Source organism: Canis aureus, chromosome 4, assembly GCF_053574225.1.
Source record: "Canis aureus isolate CA01 chromosome 4, VMU_Caureus_v.1.0, whole genome shotgun sequence".
NCBI classification, from domain to species: domain Eukaryota; kingdom Metazoa; phylum Chordata; class Mammalia; order Carnivora; family Canidae; genus Canis; species Canis aureus.
In genome coordinates, this window is record NC_135614.1 from 75,278,174 (window position 1) to 75,298,341 (window position 20,168).

General features: G+C 40.8%; 2 protein-coding genes, 1 long non-coding RNA gene and 1 other non-coding gene across 11 annotated transcripts in view; 1 reads left to right on the forward strand and 3 right to left on the reverse strand.

Moving 5' to 3' along the window:
• RAD1 (RAD1 checkpoint DNA exonuclease) overlaps positions 1–13,323 on the forward strand; it is a 61,148-nt gene extending 47,825 nt beyond the window's left edge. For 2 of the 3 annotated variants that reach the window (XR_013378658.1, XM_077896287.1), the window contains one exon: positions 13,184–13,323. Coding sequence is in view for 1 of the 3 variants with exons in the window: in XM_077896287.1 (XP_077752413.1) it covers positions 13,184–13,204 (21 nt within the window). In the remaining 2 variants the exon portion in view is untranslated. Of the gene's footprint in view, positions 1–5,105; positions 5,310–13,183 lie in introns of those variants that run through there. The other variant, XR_013378659.1, reaches the window with a different exon arrangement.
• The window catches only part of TTC23L (tetratricopeptide repeat domain 23 like), a 59,385-nt gene that overhangs the window by 24,286 nt on the left and 14,931 nt on the right, over positions 1–20,168 (reverse strand). For all 6 annotated transcript variants that reach the window (XR_013378656.1, XM_077896276.1, XM_077896279.1 and 3 more), the window contains 4 exons: positions 12,143–12,299; positions 10,580–10,705; positions 7,456–7,633; positions 5,372–5,480 (listed from right to left, as the gene is read on the reverse strand). Coding sequence is in view for 5 of the 6 variants with exons in the window: in XM_077896276.1 (XP_077752402.1) it covers positions 5,372–5,480; positions 7,456–7,633; positions 10,580–10,705; positions 12,143–12,299 (570 nt within the window). In the remaining variant the exon portion in view is untranslated. The remainder of the gene's footprint in view (positions 1–5,371; positions 5,481–7,455; positions 7,634–10,579; positions 10,706–12,142; positions 12,300–20,168) is intronic.
• LOC144313016 (uncharacterized) lies at positions 10,816–12,002 on the reverse strand. Its single transcript, XR_013378681.1, has 2 exons — positions 11,852–12,002; positions 10,816–11,514 (listed from the first exon to the last, which is right to left on the reverse strand). It is a non-coding gene; the product is annotated as an uncharacterized LOC144313016 (long non-coding RNA).
• Positions 11,330–11,434, reverse strand: LOC144313176 (U6 spliceosomal RNA). Its single transcript, XR_013378901.1, has one exon. It is a non-coding gene; the product is annotated as a U6 spliceosomal RNA (small nuclear RNA).

The following is a 20,168-nucleotide window of genomic DNA, read 5'->3' on the forward strand; positions in this document are numbered from 1 at the left end:
GGGCTGAAGTTGGATATTTCCTTCCCCCAGGCTGGTTAGGCTCTGAAAACAAACCATGAACTTCATGAGTGCTTCTCTTTCTCTGTCCCCTTCTCCCTTAGGTGGCACAGGATGGCTAGAGTGGGCTGAAGTTGGATATTTCCTTCCCCCAGGCTGGTTAGGCTCTGAAAACAAAACAAAACAAAACAAAACAAAACAAAACAAAAAAATAATAGTTTGGGCTCTGGTAAAATTGTTTCTCTGGAGGATAGGCCTTGTTTAGCAAAAAGCTCTGACGTACTTTAATTGGTTACTTCTCTCCTCTCCCTTCAGGAAGCAAGGAGGCATTTTTCTCCAATATTCACTTTGAGAACCTGGCCAAGCTCCTGGAGGTAAATCTGACAAAAGTGTAGAACCCCCCCCGCCCCCCCAACCATGGTACTTGGAATTTTTAATTTTTAATTCCCAGTTTTGTCCACACTGAGCTTCTAGAAATTTATCGGCTACAGGTCAGGCATTCCTACCCCGGTACCGGTTCCTGTAGAGATAGGTATCTGCTCAGGCAAATTGTGGTTCCCTGTCTCCCTAATTTCAGAGGCATCAGTTTGCCCTGTGATCTCACTTCTCTGACAGATCTAAGAGCAATTGATTTTCCAGTTTGTTCAGCTTTTTTACTTGTTGTTAGGATAGAGTGGTAACTTCTGAGCTCCTACATGCTAGAGACCTAAAGTCTTTGCTTGTGTTTTAAGGTTTTGTTTTTTTTTTTTTTTTTAATTTTGGTCTGGATTCGTGGGGTTTCTTTCCCCTGTGCCTGCAGAACCTAATGTTGACCCAACTATCTGACTTGGAAAGAGACTGTGCTCAAAACCTTTACAGTGTATGTCTTCCATCTTCTCTTGATTGATCTGTATGTAGACTGAGGCGTGCATTCAAAGCTCTGCTGCATTTCAAGCCTCCTTTGCTTATGATTTTCCGTATCTTCCCTGTACATGTATGTGGTTTTCCAGTGGGCTAGGGGTGTTGGGAGAGCTTACCTGCCCTTCTCTTGGCTCTCTCATTTCCAGGTTCTTCCTGTACAGTTCTCAGTGGCCCCAAACTCATACAAACCAGGACAGCAACTTCAGGCTACCACATATGCAGGTTTTCTTTCCTTTCATGTCTTCTGACTTGGCCACCTTTACCTGATGAATCGGGGGGGGGGGGGGGGGGCAGGGGGAGGGGGGTTTGCCCCTTGCTCTCCGAATTGAGTCCCATGCCTCTGTCACAAAGTTGCTGGTTCTCTCAGCTAGCCCCCTTCTGATAAAACTGCTATTCTCAGATGGACTGAGGTGGGTAGGAGCTGCCTCAGGCAAAAAGGTCAAGAAGACTCTCTTTTACCAAAGCTCTAGCAGTTCTCCGAGGGATGCTTTCAATTTGTTGTCTGCTTATTTCCAGTGCCTTCAAATGGTTGTTTTTGGACATTTTATTCAATTTGTGCATGTGTGTGTGCTGAGAGGATGCACAGACCTCTTAACAAAGGCAGGGCTGGAAGTCTCTACCTTTGTTTACATTGTGATGTACATTTTGATGCAATTTTACTTACTCTGCAGTTCATTTTTCATGTTTTTATATATATAAATGTGTGTAATTATAAACAATAGTATTATGTCCTAAAAATGCAAGGTATTTTCTCCTTAATACTGTTATTTTTTATTTTTTTAATACTGTTATTTTTTAATACTGTTGTTTTTAACACTGTTGTTTTTAACTACTTTATTTATAAAGTCTTACCCTTTCAAAGACTACAAATTCCATCTAATATACTAAATATTCCTTTCACTAATTGATAAACATGTAGGTTAAAAAAATAAAATAAAATAAAAAATAAACATGTAGGCTGTTTTCTAATTTTTTTATAATTATAAATAGTGCCACAGTGAACCTCCTTATGCCTGTTTCCTTTTGATTTTACTAGGTAGTATCAAGTTGTTTTCAAAATTTCATATCAATTTATACTATCACTCCCACCATCTATGAATGAGCAGACCTGTTTTCTCACAATCTGGCAAGTGCTAGAGATTTTCATATTTAAAAAATTTGGACACGGGATGGGTGAAAACTTGACTTTAAAGGTATGTATAGTTTAAGATGTGTAATATTCTGCCAAATTATACTTCGGAGAGTTTGTGTCGATCATAAATATCATTTTTTGAAATGATGACAATTTGATAGAAACTTGATCTTTGCTGTTTTATATTTCTGCATTATTACTATGATTGAAACTTTTCCATGTCATTATTGGCTATTTGCTTTAGGTAATGCTCAGTCTTATTTTTCTATTGTAAAGTAGATGTAAATTTTAGCTCTTACATTTAGGACAATGATCCATTTTGAATTAATGTTTGTGTATGTTTATGAAAGTGAGTTTTTTTTCTTTTTCCTTTTGACATGTGAATACATGGTTCCAACTATTCCAATTCCATTGTTGAAAAGACTGTTCTTTCCACATTGAACTATCTTAGGATCTTTATCAAAAATTAATTGGCCTTACTCATACAGGTCTATTGTGTTCCAGACTCTGATCTCTGTTCCTGCATCAGTAGCAAACTCTCTTGATTACTGCTGCTTTATAATGAATCTTAAATCAGGTAGTATGATTGCTCTAATTGTATTATTTTTCAAAATAGTTTCAGCTGTTCTAATTTCTTTGCATTTATATATAAGTTTTAGAGTCAGCTTGTCTACATTAACAATTGCTGAGACTTTGTTAATTTGTGTTAAATCAAGATATCAATTTCTGTAGAAGTGACTTTACTGTATGTCTTCCAATCTATGAATATATTATGTCTCCATTTATTTGAGTCACCTCTCCTTTCCGTGATTGGGGTTTTGTAGTTTTCAGCACACAGATACTGTACACATTTTGTTAGATTTATACCTAAGTGTTTCATTTGGGAGGAGGTGGAGGAAAGCAGTATTTCTATAAATTTCAGTTTCCAGTTGTGCATTGCTAATATATAGAAATATGATGGAGTTTGCATGTCGACCTTATATTCTGTGATTTTGCAAAGCTTAAACTCAGTGACTAGTTCTAGGAGTTTTTTAGGTTCCTTAAAATTTTCAACAGAGACAGCTGTATTGTTGCAAATACAGTATTTTATTTCTTTTAAGCTAAAATGTCCTGTAGGAGCCTGTGTGGCTCAGTCAGTAGAGCATGTGACTCTTGATCTTGGGGTCATGAATTCAAGCTCCATGTGGGACATCAAGATAACCTGAAAAGAAAATCAATCAGGCTCTGTGTCTTTTTCTTGCCTATTGCACTGGCTAGGACTTCCAGTATTGCTGAATAAAAGAAGTGAGAATTAACATCCTTACCTTGTTCCCGATCTTAAGGGCAAAAACTCACACTCTTTCACCATTAAGTATGATGTTAGCTATACTGTTTTTGCACATGCCTTTTATTAGATTGAGGAAGTTCCCCTTCCATTATTAAAGGATGTTGGATTTTGTCACATGCTTCTTCTGCATCAGTTAAGGTTATGTGCTTTTCATCCTTGGATTGTTAATACAGTAGAGTACATTCATTCAGGCTTAAATACTGAACCAGCCTGACATTCTCAATAAAAAAGCTCCCCTTGATCTTGGTACACTATTCTTTTGTATACATTACTATATATTTTCTTGAGGATTTTTTGCCTTTATGTGCATGAAAGGTCTTATTTTAGAGTTGTGTGTTGTTTTTGTTTTTTTTTTTCTTGTAATGTCTTTGTCCAGTTTTGGTATCAGGGTAATGCTAGGCTTATAAAATGATTTGGGAAATGTTCCCTCCTCTTCAATTTTCTGGAAAAGATTATGTAGGGTGGGTGTTAATTCTTTAAGTGTGAAGTAGAATTACCCATTGAAATCATATGGATGTCAATATTTTTCTCAAAAAGTTAACTACACATTCTTTTTCTTTTTTAATAAATAAGGGCCTATTCGAGTTATCTGGTCATCCTGGATTATGTTTCATTTTATTTGTGGTAGTTTGTGACAGACACAAGTTTTAGATATTCTTATAATTAACTCTATCAACCTCTTTTTCTATGTATCTTCATGCTCAGAAAGTTCCTCCTCCAATTTTTAATGTTAAGAGTTTTGTTTCCAGTGCTATATTTCCTTCTGAATAGTTTATATTTTCAGTTTTGATGTTAAAATGTGATCCATTTGGAATTTAGTGAATGATAGAAGGTAAAGATCTAAATCTTCTTTAAAGTTAAAAATTAGAATATAAGAAAAGAATAAGATGGCCTTAGAATCTCCCAAATCTAGAAGCATAAAACTTTCTCACTTGAACAAAACTTTTACATATTCACAAATAGACTAAATGTGTTTTAACCATGATGACTATTTTTAAAAACTCAAATACAAATCCTGTTAGTATACACAAGAAATTTTTTTTAAAGAAGATGATTAGCTAGAAAACACAGAATCAGGAAATCTTTGATGAATATGCTCAAGAAAACAATAATTAAAATATTAAAATAACTTCTGAAAACTGAACAAAATTGTTTAATGACATGGGGAAATGCAACAATAGAAAACAATAGGATGCCATACTTTCCCTACAATTCTTTCTCTCTTCCTCTTCCTCTCTTTCATATATGACTGGAAAATAATGGGCACCTAAATGGATTCCTTTTATAAGCAGAAAAAAATCAACATTTTAAAATGTTTAAATCATATTCTTTACAAATCCCCACTTCCTCTTGATGGGCCACTGAATCCATTAGCATCCATTAATCTGATCCAGCCAGCTGAACAGGGCACGCTGTCCTTCCTCACCAGTTCTTTTGTGTCTCTCTCAAAGCTACTCACTTTCCAAAGGGTGACCTCGCTTGAGAAAGGACTACTGCTGATGGGGAATTCATTTCTTGGCTTTCCTCCAGAACCCCCAGTACCTCACATTTGAATATAGGTCATGAAAATTCTAGCTGCTACAAACATTCTCTCTTGTCAGCCAGAGGAAAATAGTCAAAGAGATTGAGAATGGAGGAGGAAGTGAGGAGGAGCCAATGGTTTTGTCTTTTATCACTGGATATCCTCATCAACCGATACAATCACAGGTCACCTTCATAGTGTGTATGATCTCTCTACTTTTTATGCAGGTGAATTCTGCTGAGATTCTACGGGAATAAAGGAAATAGAAATCAGATGACTTTATTGGTTTTGATGTTTCAACTACTTTGCGGAGATATTATTGTGCCTAAATTAATATTTAAATGATTTTGTACAAAATGGTGTCCAGTCCAATTTTTCCACCACAGTCATGAATAGCTGACTATAATCTGTCCATATTGATAGATAGACCATTGCCAGTGTGCTTCCCTCCCATGGGAAATGATGATAACTGCAAGCTACCCCCTCCACCTACCCCTGTGTTGCGCCTCTCCAGACATAGCATGAGCCTTGGCTAGTAACGCGCTTGCCTCTGCAGTTTGGGGGCTGACTTCAGTGAACAAAGAAACACAGATAGAATAGGCCTGGAATAGAGAAAATGATAATCAAATAAGTACCCAAATGATAGTGTTTCACTGAGGATTTTCTAAGAGCTCTCATGAAATTGCTAGCTGAGAGCTGTATATATCTAATCATGGAGTTAAAAGAGAGATGAGTTTGAGTCCCAGCTACTCCCTAGCTATGAGTCTTGAGCAAGTAACTTCACCTTCACATGTAGAATATATATAGCTTCCATCAATCAGGGTTTGGAAAAGATTTAATGAAATGGTACATGCAAAGCACTGGGCATAGTACCATCACATGGTAAGTCCTCAATAAATATTAGCTATTATTATTTTTCTTTGGTTTCATAGCAAAATTACAGTTACAACTTTAGCTCAGCCTCTCAAAGATCTGCCATCAAAGGAAGTCCAGGGGAGCTGAGCATGGATCATAAAGCCATATCACCTGGGTTCCTATCCAGCTCAGCCACTTATGACACAAGGCAATCACTAACTTCTTCAAATATAAAATGGAAATTTCAGAAACTACTGTTGCAAACAGTTACTGTAAAGATTAAATGAATTAACATATGTGTTTAGAATACCACCTGGAATGTCGTAAGCATGAGAGAAGTGGAGATTTTATTATTATTATCACTTGTACTAAAATGGAAGGAGAAAGAAGAGACAAAACATCTGGTCCACACCCACCAACAAGAAAAAAAACCACCCACGCTTCAGAGTTCACAGGTCAAACATCATGAGGTATTTCAAGGAGCTCCAAAGATTATTAAGATAACACTATGGAGCTAAGACATAGTTCAGAGCTAAGACAGGCTCTGGGAGCTCAAATTTTCTAAGTTCAAACCTCTGCTCTCCTACGTGTTAGCTGCACAATTTCAGCTGGATTAGCTTTTATGTTCTTTATGCTTCAGTTTCCTCACTCTCAAATAAAATAAAATAATAATAATGCCTCCACGGCATAGGGTTATTTTATGGATTAAATGAACACATCCTCAAGGGCACATAGTAAAAACATTCCATAAATGTTAACTATTATTTCTGTTGTTGGGAAACAGTGATTATACATTGTTTTATCTATTCTGATCGGACCACTGCTTACAGAAAGTCTTGTACACAAAAACCAGACAGCTTTCTCTGTAAGCAGTAGACTCCCTGCTTACAGAGCAGCATTCCCTAACATTTCTCCATTGTATGAATACTAATAACTTTGGATTGTGAGATTACCTGCAATGCCTTTACTACAGTAGCAGACTATCTTCACATATACCGTTGAATTGCATTGTGCATTTTCTATGATATAGAAAATCAGATATTTTGATCTACTTTTGGCTTTGGGAGATACCTGAAGCCACAAGCAAGGTTCTCATTCAAGGAGAGAAAAGGTGAATTTAACAAGCAGTTTCAAGGGAAATTTCAGGTATATGATAGGTAAAAATATCCTACACTGGTTTTCATTATAATAGACTCAACTCAATATAATAGACTTCCAGTTTTGTTTTGTTTTCCCCTGGGCATTTGTCTAATTAGTTACCTCTAAGTGAAACACTCTCTTGTCAGTTTAAGTTTTGACTTGTTGTTACGACCAGCTACACTAGCCTAGAGGACAAATACCAGTGTTATACCAAAATGTCACAATTTTTTTCACTTAAGAAAGCCCTTTGTGTTCGCTAAAGACTTAAGTTTGGTTGTCCCTATGTTTTTTTCCCCTGGAGTAGACTCACTTGGTGACCTCTTCCTAACACCCACAGAGATGAGGGAGGCCCAGGAGGGGGAATTTGGTTTCAGATCAGGTCAAAGAGCAGATACATTTACCATGAGTCAGTGTTCTCTGCCCATGTTGTTTAAGGTTGAGGAAGGGCTTTTGTCTGGATCTGGCAGGAAATCCATCCCACCCCACCTTGTTCTTCTGAGAAGCTCAAACTGCCCTGGCCCTGGGAATAGGACCTGGGGCCAAACAAGGCCTCTAGGCTGGGGCTTCCTCCAACTCACCAACCTGCTCCAAATACTGGATGGCCTGATCATGGTTCCTCCTCAGCTGCTCGATCTGAGCGATTTCCTCATATAGACTAACCAGATCCAATGTCCTATCACCCTTAGCAGCAATAACATTGTCAATTGCCTTTTCAAAGTATGCCAGAGCGAGGTTCAATCTGTGGATGGCCAAGGAAGCTCTATAAAAACAGGGATAAAGATGCAGTCAGGCCCCTTACTTGTGCAGACATAAAAGGAACTGATCCTAAGAACAAAACACTTTGGCCTTCATAGGCCCATCATGAGTGGCTAGCTAACAATCCATTCTTGGTATGAACAAGCTCCTATCAACCTGCATTTTACCTACCAGATTCCACTGACTACCATTCACTTACATTAATATTGCATGCTATAGTCTAATTTTATAAAAAAGCAAAAGGAAAAAAAATGGCTTCCAGCAATTCACAAGGTGGGATGATTTACCCATAAACACAGACTTTCTAGAATCAAAATAAAATTTTATTACTTCTGGCTCCCTCTCTTTCAGACCAATGCAAATTTATTGCTTTGTCTTGTTTTAGTTTAATTTATTCTTCCTCAGTTAAAAATGAGAGAGGACAGAGAAAACAATGTAAATATCCCCTCCAAAAGGCAGTGGTTAAATAAATTGTAACACATCATATAATATTTCAGACTTTAAAAATCATGCTTCCTTTTTGGGCTAAATAATACGGGGAAAAATTAAAAGTGTGCTAAGTTAAAAAAAAAAAGTGGTATGACTATACTTAAAATTGACCCTGACCTACCTTTCTTTTCTTTTTTCTTTCTTTCTATCTATCTATCTATCTATCTATCTATCTATCTATCTATCTATCATCTATCACTAATATCTAACTATAATGCCCATATAGCAGTTATGTTTGGGTGGTGAAATAAAACTTTTATTTTCTTCTTCATATCTGTATTTTCAAATCTTCCAAAACAAAATACAGTTTTTAAAAATGAGAATAAAATAACATTTCATTCAGTTTATCCCTCCAGGGACAGAAAGACACCTGGAGAACATGATAGTTAAAGCTGGTTTTCACAGATACTGGCTTTATAGTCAAAATCCAGTGGCTGGTATTTCCTTCTAAATAAAACAAGGTTAAGAATACCTAAATTGGTTGTTGTGAAGATTAGATTAAATTTATACATGAAATCACTTAATATATGGTAGATACACAATCAACATTACTTCCCCTCACCCCTTGCTTCCATCTTTGTATTCCCAAATTGAAAAAAAAAGTGTGTGTATAAAATTATTTTATATAAGGCATTCTGCAAATTATAATTTATTTTAAGCTGAAAGGCTTATCCTTCCCTGAAGGTTAGGATTAATAATCAAAAGAGTACTGGCCTGTTATCTGATAATTCTTTACCAAAAAAATTTGATCATCAGACCATTATTTCCTTTGATCATAAGTTACAGAATGAAAATGCCTCTCATCATGGGGCACCTGGGTGGCTCAGTTGGTTAAGTGTCTGCTTTCAACTCAGGTCATGATCTCAAGGTCCTGGGATTGAGTCCCTTATCAAGCCCCACATCAAGGTCTACATTCTGTACTGCATCAGGCTCCCTGCTCAATGGGGAGCCTGCTTCTCCCTCTCCTGCCCTCCTGCTTTGCACTCTTTCTTTGTCAAAGGAATAAAATCTTTAAAAAGAAAATGCCTCTCATCAAGAGCTTGTTGGGAGATATTAGCCAAGTTGTCTGGCCTAAATAATCATACTTTATTGCTCCCACCTTTAAAACAAAAGAAGGGATTTGCGCTTACTAGATATTTGTTCAATATAAAATATAACTTGATGTGGTACAGAAGGTGAGCTATGGGTTCAGATGACTCGTCTACAGTGCTGGCTCCTCTACTTATTAATTCTGTCACCTTGAGTTACTCTGTGTCTTAATTTTCTTATCTGTGAAATGAAAATAAAAATATCTTCCTACCTCAGAGGCTTATAGTAGAGGATTGAGTAAAGTAAGTTATGTAAAGCATTTAGACTAGTGTCTTGGATATAGCTATACTTAGTAAATGTTCTAACACTTAGAACAGTGCACATACAATATATATACTAAGTAAATATTGCACAACAAATGAATGAATGAAATATGCACTAGAATTTATTTTGAAAAAGGAGGAAGGCTATCTTTCACATAAGGCACAAAAACCTTAGCCACTGACCCATGTGACAGTAGCAGACGTTCACTAGATTCTAATTTATGGCCCTCTGAACTTATATCCATAGTTTAATTTAGCTCTGGGCATTCCAACACCATCCCACCATTTCCCATTTGATTTCTAGACTCATGGTTAGAGCAGACATGACTCATGTACTTCACTTACCATTCAGTCACCATCCCTACCATGCCAAGTGCTTACAGTTTTGGAAACAGATTGCCTTCAAGGATGCAAAGATAGTTTTAAAAATCTAGGTAATAGTAAACCTTTTATTTATTTTTTCTTCTAATAATCTGATGGGCCCACTTTTGTATGTAACTATCAAGATTCTCTTGGAGGATATCTAACTCAACTGTGAAACAGCTGAGTCTTGTTCTGGCTTGAACAAATCCCATGTACTTGGTTTCCATATGGAACAGAACTTTCCTTAAAAATGCATGCGCTACACATAGCTTTAATGGGTCTCCAATAAACGGTCTTCATGAAGTGTTCTTTCCTCGTCTTTTAAGATATCCTACTTAATGACAAAAGTGGGTTGGCAATTCAGAAAAGGACATAATTTGAGATTAAGTCTGAGAGGTAGTCTAAGGGTGAGGAGTGCGTGAGTTCAGACCACGGATCCAACACTAAAAGCTTGTCACCACGGACGGTTTGTTTAATCTCATTTTGTTTTCCCTGCCCTCTGTCTAATGAGATCATGACTGCACCGGCCACCTCAATGGTGGTTAAGGATTAAATGGGTACCACACACAAAGGTCAGACCATGAGGTGTGCATTTGGGAAACACAAGCCTCTTTTACTGTCATTTGAGGCTCTGGGGTTTTTTTGCCCTCAGTATTTTTCTTCCCTTATATGGAGAGCACACGGAACAATCAATTCCAGGCCTTATTCACAAAAGCCTAACCTTCCCATAGCCCAGATCTTCTTACCTGCCCAAAGCAATTGTCAGATCTTTCTCTGAGACTTGTAATTTGCGAACACCTCCCTTATATAATTCTTTCAGCTCCTTCATGTTTCTCTCCGCCTTCTGCAGGTTGAAATAAGCCTCTCTGCCAGTGAAACAGTCAAGGACAAGGCCAGGCACACAAACTCCCCCATTGCCCAGGGACAGCATTTGATAAGCAAATAAAAGGGCCCTTTGGGAAAACGAAGCAGAATTTGAAAATAGGCACTTTACTACGTTCTTTATTTTCCATGTGTATGTTGTCAAGAATTCTTTCGGAAACAAACAGAGCCCTGGGTTTCCCATGTCAGTAGCCTGAATCCAGGGCTGGGGTGGGTGGTGAGATGTGGAGGCGTGAATAGAAACTGTACCCTAGGCTACATTTCCTGTGGAGGCGTCCACTGCATGACAACAGCCATGCGGTTTTCCCAAGTTGGTTCCTATGAATGGTAAAAGAGAGGAACTAAGTCTGCTGAAAGGGACTTTCTGGATCATTTAGAAAGTTCAAGCAAAGCAGGTTTTTGGCAAGAAGCAAACAGCAGGAAAGAAAATCCCCTTAAGTCCCAAACATCCTTCTATTTCCCACATTTTCAATAGCTCCTTCTAAAGGTGTGACAGTGGAAGGCCGGAGATCAGTTTTTGCTAGCTGAGTATGAAGACCAAAAAAGTAGAGGGGGATATGTAAAGAGGAGAGACTGGGGGCACATGGTCTCAAAGATGACTCATGATTAATTTTTTTAATACGCAATGCTTTACAAATGTGCGTGTCATCCTTGTGCGGGGGCCGTGCTAATCTCTGTAGTGTTCCAACTGTAGTGTATGATCATTCATGAATGTGAAACGCCCTTAACAGTTTTCAAGCAGAGATGGTACCAAAAGCCTGTCAAAATCACAAGCTTCCTGCAGAGTAACAGTTTCCTCCTGGTGAGAGAGAGAGAACGAATTCTTTTGTCTATTTTGCTTGGCCTCTAGCTTCATGGGTAGTATTCTCAATAGTATTTCAGAAAAACAATAATGATTAAGAGTCCATTAAATCAGAGGTTTCTGGCTGCATATTACAATCACCTGGGGGACTTAAAAAAATCTCAATAAACAGATGACCCTGCCCCCCCTCCTTACTAAATCAAAATCTCTAGGGTGGGACCCAAATAGCAGTAATTCTTAAAAGATCCCCAGGAGATGATGCAGCCTCATTCAACAAACATTGCTTCAAATTCCCACCCATTCGTCCTCTTAACATCACTCCCACTGCTGTCACCTGGGTCCTCACTGCTAACACGGATCTTCTTTGGTGCTCGATGAAGGGCAGGACAGATGCTGAGGTTTTCAACTGGTTAAGAGATGTGTCACCAGTGAGATCCCTCCCGTGGCTCAGCTCAGATATCATATGAATAGACACAGGAAGAACATTCCTACCTTTCTAGATGGAGATGAGAGGCCTGTAGAGGGAAGCCTGGGCCAATCTCCCTGGCTCCCGAGTGAGACAACCCCTCTGGAACCTGTGGCCCCTGGCCCCAATCTTCAGACCCAGCTAGGAAAGGAAGGATATTGGTTCTGCAGGAGCCAGGCTACCCCCAGGGTGTAGTACAGCATGACCAGAGCTTCCAGGATTTCCTTTTTCTCCTTGTTTGAGGCTGTGCTTCCCTTCCAGGTCAGCAGCGTGTTCTTGGCGGACTCAGCATGTTTCTTGGCCTGAGCTGGAAGGCCTGGGGGAAATTTGAGGGTGGGTGGCAGGACGAAAAACATTAGAAAAAAGGCATGTTTCAGTCAAAGACATCTCTGGGAGGAAAGAGGTGGGTAGTGTGGTTGTCAAATGGTCTATAGTATTTGTTTCCCGAGCTGGCTGTGCATCAGAATGATCTGGAATGCCTGTAGAGAATAGAGATGCCTGGGTCCCACCCCGGATCTACTGAGTTGGAATCTCTAGAGAAATGGAGTCCAAGAATCTACATTTTTAATTAATTCCACAAGCGCTTCTTATGCAGCCGTAACTGCATTAATCCGTGGGCCTCTGTTTGGAAATCACTGACAGAGACAGGAGGGGAAGCTGAGTATCCTGCTCCCAATTCTGGCACTAATGCCACGTGATCTTTTCAACCCACACAGCTTCTCCATCCTCCAAATGTAAAATGACAATAATCATAGAAGCTGCCCTTTTACCAAATACCTGGAGACTGTCCAGGAACAAACAAGGCTATGCCACAGAGTGCTATGCTTTGAGCTCTCTTTGAGCTCTCTGGAAAAGCATTCTAAAAATACAAGGGCTTATGCATACAATTACTTCCATCTGGGGATTTTTTTCAATCCAAGATGAGGTTAGTTAAACTAATTGGTCTCACACACACACACACACACACACACACACATACACACAAAATCTGATTCCTAAATACCATGAGGCCCCTTCACTAAGATGACAAAGGGAATGCCAAACTCCAGCCAGACAGAACTCGTGGTGTTTCCCCTTGTTTTCTAATGAAAGTCTGGAGTTGCTGGGTACCCACTTGAACTGCTATCTGTACAGTTAATTAACAGAGGTAGACTTGGCAACATTCAATTTCTAGAGCTCATTCTTCATCTTTCAACCTAGTTCATGTCTAGTGATCCCTGATGGACAAGAGAAGCCCCGGAGAAAGCAGAAAGGTCGTCAGAGAGCTCGTTACCCTAGGATTCCTCCACTCTCCTAGAAACAGTCATGGCTGGTGTTCTGGTCAGCTCTCCCCTCTGCAGGTGGGTAAACATATTTACCCCTCAGGTAGGCCAGCCGTGCCCCTAATTCTCTTGTCACACCTCCAGTCCTCAGTCTGTTCCACCTTTGGTCCTTGGAGCCTGGTTTCACAGTACAGGTATAGTCAATGACCATAAAGATGACTTGAAGACTTGAGGACTGCAGCCCTCATACATTCCAGATGTGCAGGACCTCCTTAGCAAGCTGCCACAAGGGCAGGGAGCAGGGAGAGAGCAGAACAGAGCTTCTCTGGGAGAGGCCTACAAGTGACCTAGAAGCCAGGAAGTCTTTGTGGAATACTCAGAGATGCCTGTCCTACAGGTCTCAACTCAAGAGAAAAACAGGAGTCTATGGCAAAAGAGGGATGTGTCTCAAGTTAGCAGGTAACAGAGCCCTCAGATTGCACTGTGCATCATAAACAACCTATTAAAATGCAGATTCCTGGGGCCTGCTCCCAGGAGTTGTGGTTCACAGGTTCTGAGGTGAGAACAGAGGATTCACATCTATAACCACCATCCTAGGTGATGACTTGATGCAGGCTGTCTGAGGACCACACTTGGTGAAGCATTTAGCAAAATCTTTTTTTTTTTTAATTTATTTATTTATGATAGTCACAGAGAGAGAGAGAGAGAGGCAGAGACACAGGCAGAGGGAGAAGCAGGCTCCATGCACCGGGAGCCCGACGTGGTATTCGATCCCAGGTCTCCAGGATCGCGCCCTGGGCCAAAGGCAGGCGCCAAACCGCTGCGCCACCCAGGGATCCCCTAGCAAAATCTTTATACAAGTGGTAGGACTCATTTTTGAAGAGTAGGTAGTTTGATAGAGAAGAATGAGGAAGGGTTTCCACTTGGGGTAAACAACCTGAGGCCATAAAGACAAAATAAGCAATAAACGTGTGTGTGCATGTATATGCATGTGAATGTGTGTGTGCACACACTGGTGGTGGGATGCAGTGGCAGTATATAGGAGTGTTGAGGCAGTAAGGATGCCAGCACGACTGCAGGGGAGGTTTAAATGTAGACACATAAGGTGCGAATTGGATAAGTTAAATTAAGTCTTGGGGGGCGCGTGAGTGGCTCAGTGGGTTAACCATCTGCCTTCAGCTCAGGTCGTGATCTCGGGGTCCTGGGATGGAGCCCCACATGAGGCTCAGCAGAGTCTGCTTCTCCCTCTGCCCCTCCCCCAATGCTCGCTCTCTCTATGAATAAAATATTTTAAAACAACATGAAATAAAATAAATGGAGTCTTGGATGCGAAGGTGAGGAGGGAGGATTTGATCTGTTAGGTACTGGGGAGTCTTCATAGGTTTTGAGGAAGAGAATAGAAACAGAAAAGTCTGCCAAGGACACTAGACCAAGAAAATAAAACAGGAACTGAGAAAGTCTTTTTATCAAATAGGCTGTTTCCTACAACCAGGTGGGCCCTTGGGAGTGTGTCAATAAGTGTGGGAACTCAATCTAGATGCTTCCTTTGGTCTGTTGGAAGGAGAACAGTGAAACTGGCTGAGCCACCTAAAACCACCCCAGAATCAGCTCAACGCTGCTTCTGGGCTCCTGAATGGAGGACAAACGAGAAAGTTGTTCTGAGACTTTGCCTGTCTGCCCTGCCACTCATCCCCCAAATGCCCAGTGCTGATTGTGAAACCCCCAGAGGAATATTCTTCCTCTAAGCTCAAGAGCTAATTAATTATGTGGTTTTTCATCTCCACTTTATCATGCCCCACATTGCGGTCCTTCTGGTGAAAAAGCTGAGCTGGTGACCATTGGGCCTGAGCAAACGGAACTAGGATCTCAACTGAAAATGGTTCATTAAACTTTAAAATCAGCCCTAAAGGAAAAAAGTCATTTCCTTATGGTTCCCAGAATCCACTCTGGTCTCCAAAGTGGGGTGCCTATAGCCCTACAGTATGCAAGATGCCATAATGGCATAGGGCAAAAAAAGACAATTGCTCTATTTTTAAAATTTTTGTTTCTATTTTATGAGTATTTATATTACATAATATGTTAATACCATTATACGTAATTTATAATAAATACACATATATGGAGTTTGCTCACATTTTTTGAAGTGATAAGGGTGCTAATTCTCAAGTGTTTAGAGATCACTGCTCTAGATAATGTTTTCCAACCTCTTCAAGTATGAGAAAGTTCTTTTTTTTAAGATTTTATTTATTTATTCATGAAAGACAGAGAGAGGGGTAGTGACATAGACAGAGGGAGAAGCAGGCTCCTCACAGGGAGCCCTCCCAGGACCTCGGAATCATACCCTGAACTGAAGGCAGATATTCAACAGCTGAGCCACCCAGGCGTTGCCGGGAGAGCTCTTTTTATGTTTTAAAAAACCCTTCACTTTGTGATATTTTTATGGCATTTCCTGACAAAAATTCAGGATGTCAGAAAGTACGATTATGAATCAGGATCAGTAATCATTTGAAATAGATGTGCATTTTGTGAATCTCAAGCACACTCTTTCGTGTCAAAATAATACCTCAGATGTGTACAGATAGGAGTCTCAAGTCAACTCCCCCTGGAGGCAGCTCACAGACCCGTGATCTGGTTCCCTAACTCCAAGTCCCACTTCCCCAGTTCCAGTGGCCATTCTGAGAAAACCAGTCATTTTCCTTTACTTGCTCTTCTCCCAAGCCACAGACACCATGCTTCCCCTTGCATCGACAGGGCAGCAATCATAGACGTAAAAATCAGGCCCTCTCCTGGAGCCTGAGATTGAGAAATTACAGGGAGCTACTGATGAGCTGAAATATGGGCCCTGGCATTGTCCACCAAACATATCGAATCATTTTGCTTTTGTCAGGGATGTGATTCCACCACTGACATCTGTTACTCTGACTCAGGCCAGAGAGGATCAGCTCAGAGACACCGGGGCTCTGGAGTTGCTGCTGTCACCTTGATCATTAACTATACTTAAGTTCGTGTGGACAGTGATTAAGAGCAGGGCCTGGAGCCAGGCTTCCCAGACACCCATCTTGCCTCGGCCACTCCCTACCATCCCTGTGGCCTTGAACAAGTTACCTCCTCTATCTGTGCCGCCGTTTACTCACCTGTAAAATGGTAAGAAAATACGTTCCACCCTGTAGGAATCTGTTGTAAGGATTAAGTTAGTTAATTCATGAAAAAGAGCACCTGGCACACAGGGTAGAAGCGAGTTTGAATAAATGTTAGCCATCATCATTATCACTACTGCTCCTACTACCACCAGAGTCTGTTCTCTTAAGCAGTTTATTATATTTGCCCTTTCTTTCGACATTTGTCATAGAGCTGCTTACAGAACCTCTGTAAAAGGCTGCGTTCTCAAATGCAACCTCATGCAGGCAGGCATTAGGTTTCCTGCAGGTCAGATCACCTGGTTTTTCTCATTCTCTGTTATCCCTGTACCAGTTTTTTTTTCTTTTAACCAACTAGACAGAGAAGGTAGGGTTCATGACTTATGCTTCTTTTTTCTGTATTTTGCAACACTTAGAGACCAGGATACGTAGAAAGTTCCCAGTAATAACAGGCTGATTAATTTATGCTTCATTGGGACGCCTGGGTGGCTCAGCGGTTGAGCATTTGCCTTCGGCTCAGGGTGTGATCCCGGGGTTCCGGGGGGGAGTCCCACTTTGGGATCCTTGCATGGAGCCCGCTTCTCCCTCTGCCTATGTCTCTGCCTCTTTCTGTGTCTCTTGGGAATAAATAAAATCCTTTAAAACTTTACTGTTTCATTAACAGCAAGCAAAATATCGGAAACTGCTTGTCCATGTCACTATATTCTCCTTCTTGACCTCTGGGACACCAGTTCACCGCTAGGTGACAAAGCACCCTGTAGTTCTGGGCCTGCCCTTGCTCAGCCGTGGAATTGCTGGGTTCGTTGGGCCCACCACTAGGTCTGCTGGCTCTAGTCCCATTTGCATCCCTTCCTCTAGTTTGACAACCAGCAGCCCTTTCACCTGCTTTGCAAAGGCTTCCTGTTCTCTCCTGTTATTGACTCCTGAACCCCATTCCATCAATTGCTCTATTTCTTAAAACCTCCAAACGTTCTCTCTAAAGGGCTCCTTCCCCACTGCCAAAACTGTCTCCTTCTCTTCTAAAATCATCCTCACAGGACTTTTCTGCCTTCTCTAGCTACCCTGCTTTCCCTCATTCCTTTCAATATGTAGTAGGTACCACATGGTAGTCTGGCCTGCGGGCGCCTTCCCCTCCTTCCTTCGTGCCTGGGATCTGGCTTCTGCTCAAACCACTCTGCAGAAACCCTTCTCCCAAAGACCTCCTCCTAAATAAATCCAGTCACGGTTTCTCAGTCAGACGCTCTTAGCTGCTTGGCTTCTCCTCTTGGCCCCTACGACACTGCACTAACTCAGTTCTCCTTTATAAACCTTCTCTCGTTGCTTCTTTGCTAACTCTTTCCAAAGACCCTTTGTTTCCTTCTCCAAGGGTCTTCCAGTTTCTTCCTTTTCTTCTTCCTCCCCTCCCCTCCCTCTTTCTTTCTCTCTCTTTCTTTCCTTCTTTCTTCTTTCTTTCTTTCTTTCTTTCTTTCTTTCTTTCTTTCTTTCTTTCTTTCTTTCTTTCTTCTTTCTTTCTTTCTTTCTTTCTTTCTTTCTTTCTTTCTTTTTTTTCTTTCTTTCTCTTTCTCTCTTTCTCTCTCTCTCTCTCTCTTTCTTTCTGCCTTAGAAGTTTTAACAATCCCTAGCACTTCCTTCCACCTTGGCCTCCATGCTTATAATTTTCCATTTCTCCTCTTGAGTTCTGCTCTTAAATTTTCCTCCAAGCTTACAATTCTCCACCTGCCCTCCCAAGTTCTAGTCCCAAATTTCCCGCACCAAGTCAAAATGTGCTAGTGGATTTCTCTACTGCAATTCAAAATCACCGGGACCTGGATCTGCCATTCCTCTCCCCTTTCCTGACTGATGTCTTTCTGTAAGAGGAGTCTGCAGGGGCCTGACCTTCATGATCATCATTGTACCTCATTTCTCCTCAATCCCAAATTAGACATCAGGTCCTGCCAATTCTTCCTTCACAGTATTTCTTTCATTTTTTTAAGGTTATTGGTGAATAGGTAATATAGTTCCATGGTTAGAAAGTTAAAATTAGGGGCACCTGGGTGGCTCAGTGGTTGAGCATCTGCCTTTGGCTCAGGGTGTGATCCCAGGGTTCGGAGATCGAGTCCTACATCAGGCTCCACAGGGGTAGCCTGTTTCTCCCTCTGCCTGTGTCTCTGCCTCTCTGTGTCTTTCATGAATAAATAAAATCTTTTTTAAAAAAGTTTAAATTATATGACAGTTGAGGGGTCTCACTCCCACTCTTGTCCTCTTTCAATGCAAGCCCCCATTAGGTAACCTATTTCTGCCTCTGTCTTGTGTATCCTTCAGTGTTTCTTTATGTAAATAGAAGCACAGATTCTCTCTCCCCTTTGTTCTCACACAAATGAGGCATCTTAAACACCATACTGTATTGTACATTCTCTTTTGGGTGAAGATGCATCCAGGAGCTTTTTCCCTGGTAGTAGAAGGTGCTTCCTCATGCCTTTTTAAAAGCTGCATATAATCTGCTGTGAGTATTCATCCTCTGAGGGCCTGATGGGGACACTGGGTATAAATAATGCTGCAAAGAATGATCTTATCCATGTTATCTTATAAATGTGTACTTTAGAAAAAGTCCCAGAAAGGTAAAAGATGAATGTATCTGTCCTTCAGAGACTCCTAAATCCTTACCTTCTCACTCATTCCACTTGTCACCAGCACAGCGTTACATCTAGATTACCCGATAGCTTCCCTTCCGGTTATCATTGTTAGCTTAGCCTTTCCAAAAGCACACTTTGATGTATTCATCTACCTGCTGGAAAATCTCCAGTCATTTTCCTCTCCTACCACATAAATCACAAACTCCTTAGCCTGTATATAAAACACACCATGGTCTGCCAACGTACCCTCCTTTCCAGATTCATCCTAAAAGTCCTGTCCATGTATAGACAGCCTGCCCCCTGCTTTCCAGATACATGTTATGATCTTATTCCTTCCAGGTCTTGTTCTTCACCAGAAACGCCCGCCCCTTCTGTCTACCCAAACCCTGCTCATTCTTTAAGGGCCTTCTCGAATGGCATACCCCCCCTGAGTCTAGTACTCACCATCTCAGCCAGAAATGATTCCACCCAACTTCCCCTGAAGCCCTGTATTTTTTTTAAGCCCTGTATTTAAACCAATTACATGGCATTCGCCTTATGGTGCCTTCTGTCACAACTACGTCTGCGAGCAGCTCACCTTTCACACGAGGTTGTGACTTCTTTGAAGGCTAAGACTCTGCCTCCTGGACCTTGTGTTTCCCAAAGTTCTCTTTATGGTATTTCAAATATAGAAGTCCTGCAGTAAATACTCACTGGAAGACTGTTTATTGAGAGAAATCAGCCTTTTGGCTTGACCTCCACCCCCTGGTGCTGGAAAAGGCTCACAGGGAAATGAGGCAAGGAGGTTTGATGGCTAGAAAACACACACACATGCAGCGAGGCATGAACACGCACAGATGCATACATTCCGCCTACACAGAAGGCTGGCTCATGAATTCTGCCCATTTTGAAGCAATTGAGGATTAATAACATCAGAACTAAGTGGAGCTTGGCAAGCACTTCATCCCTCTTGATGGTCTGTGATTTTTCAAAGCTTTGGTTGTTTTATTCCATGGACCACAGACTTTAAAAGAAGTTACAGTGAAGGGACTGGGCAAGTCCTATAACTGAAATAAGAGGTTATTCTCAAGAAAATGTCATCAGCATAGTCTGTTCTGGAAAAACTCTAGGTTAGGTTTCAGAAAGTCTGGTTTCCAGACTGGATGCTGTTCTATTGTGTAGCACCTTACCTAAT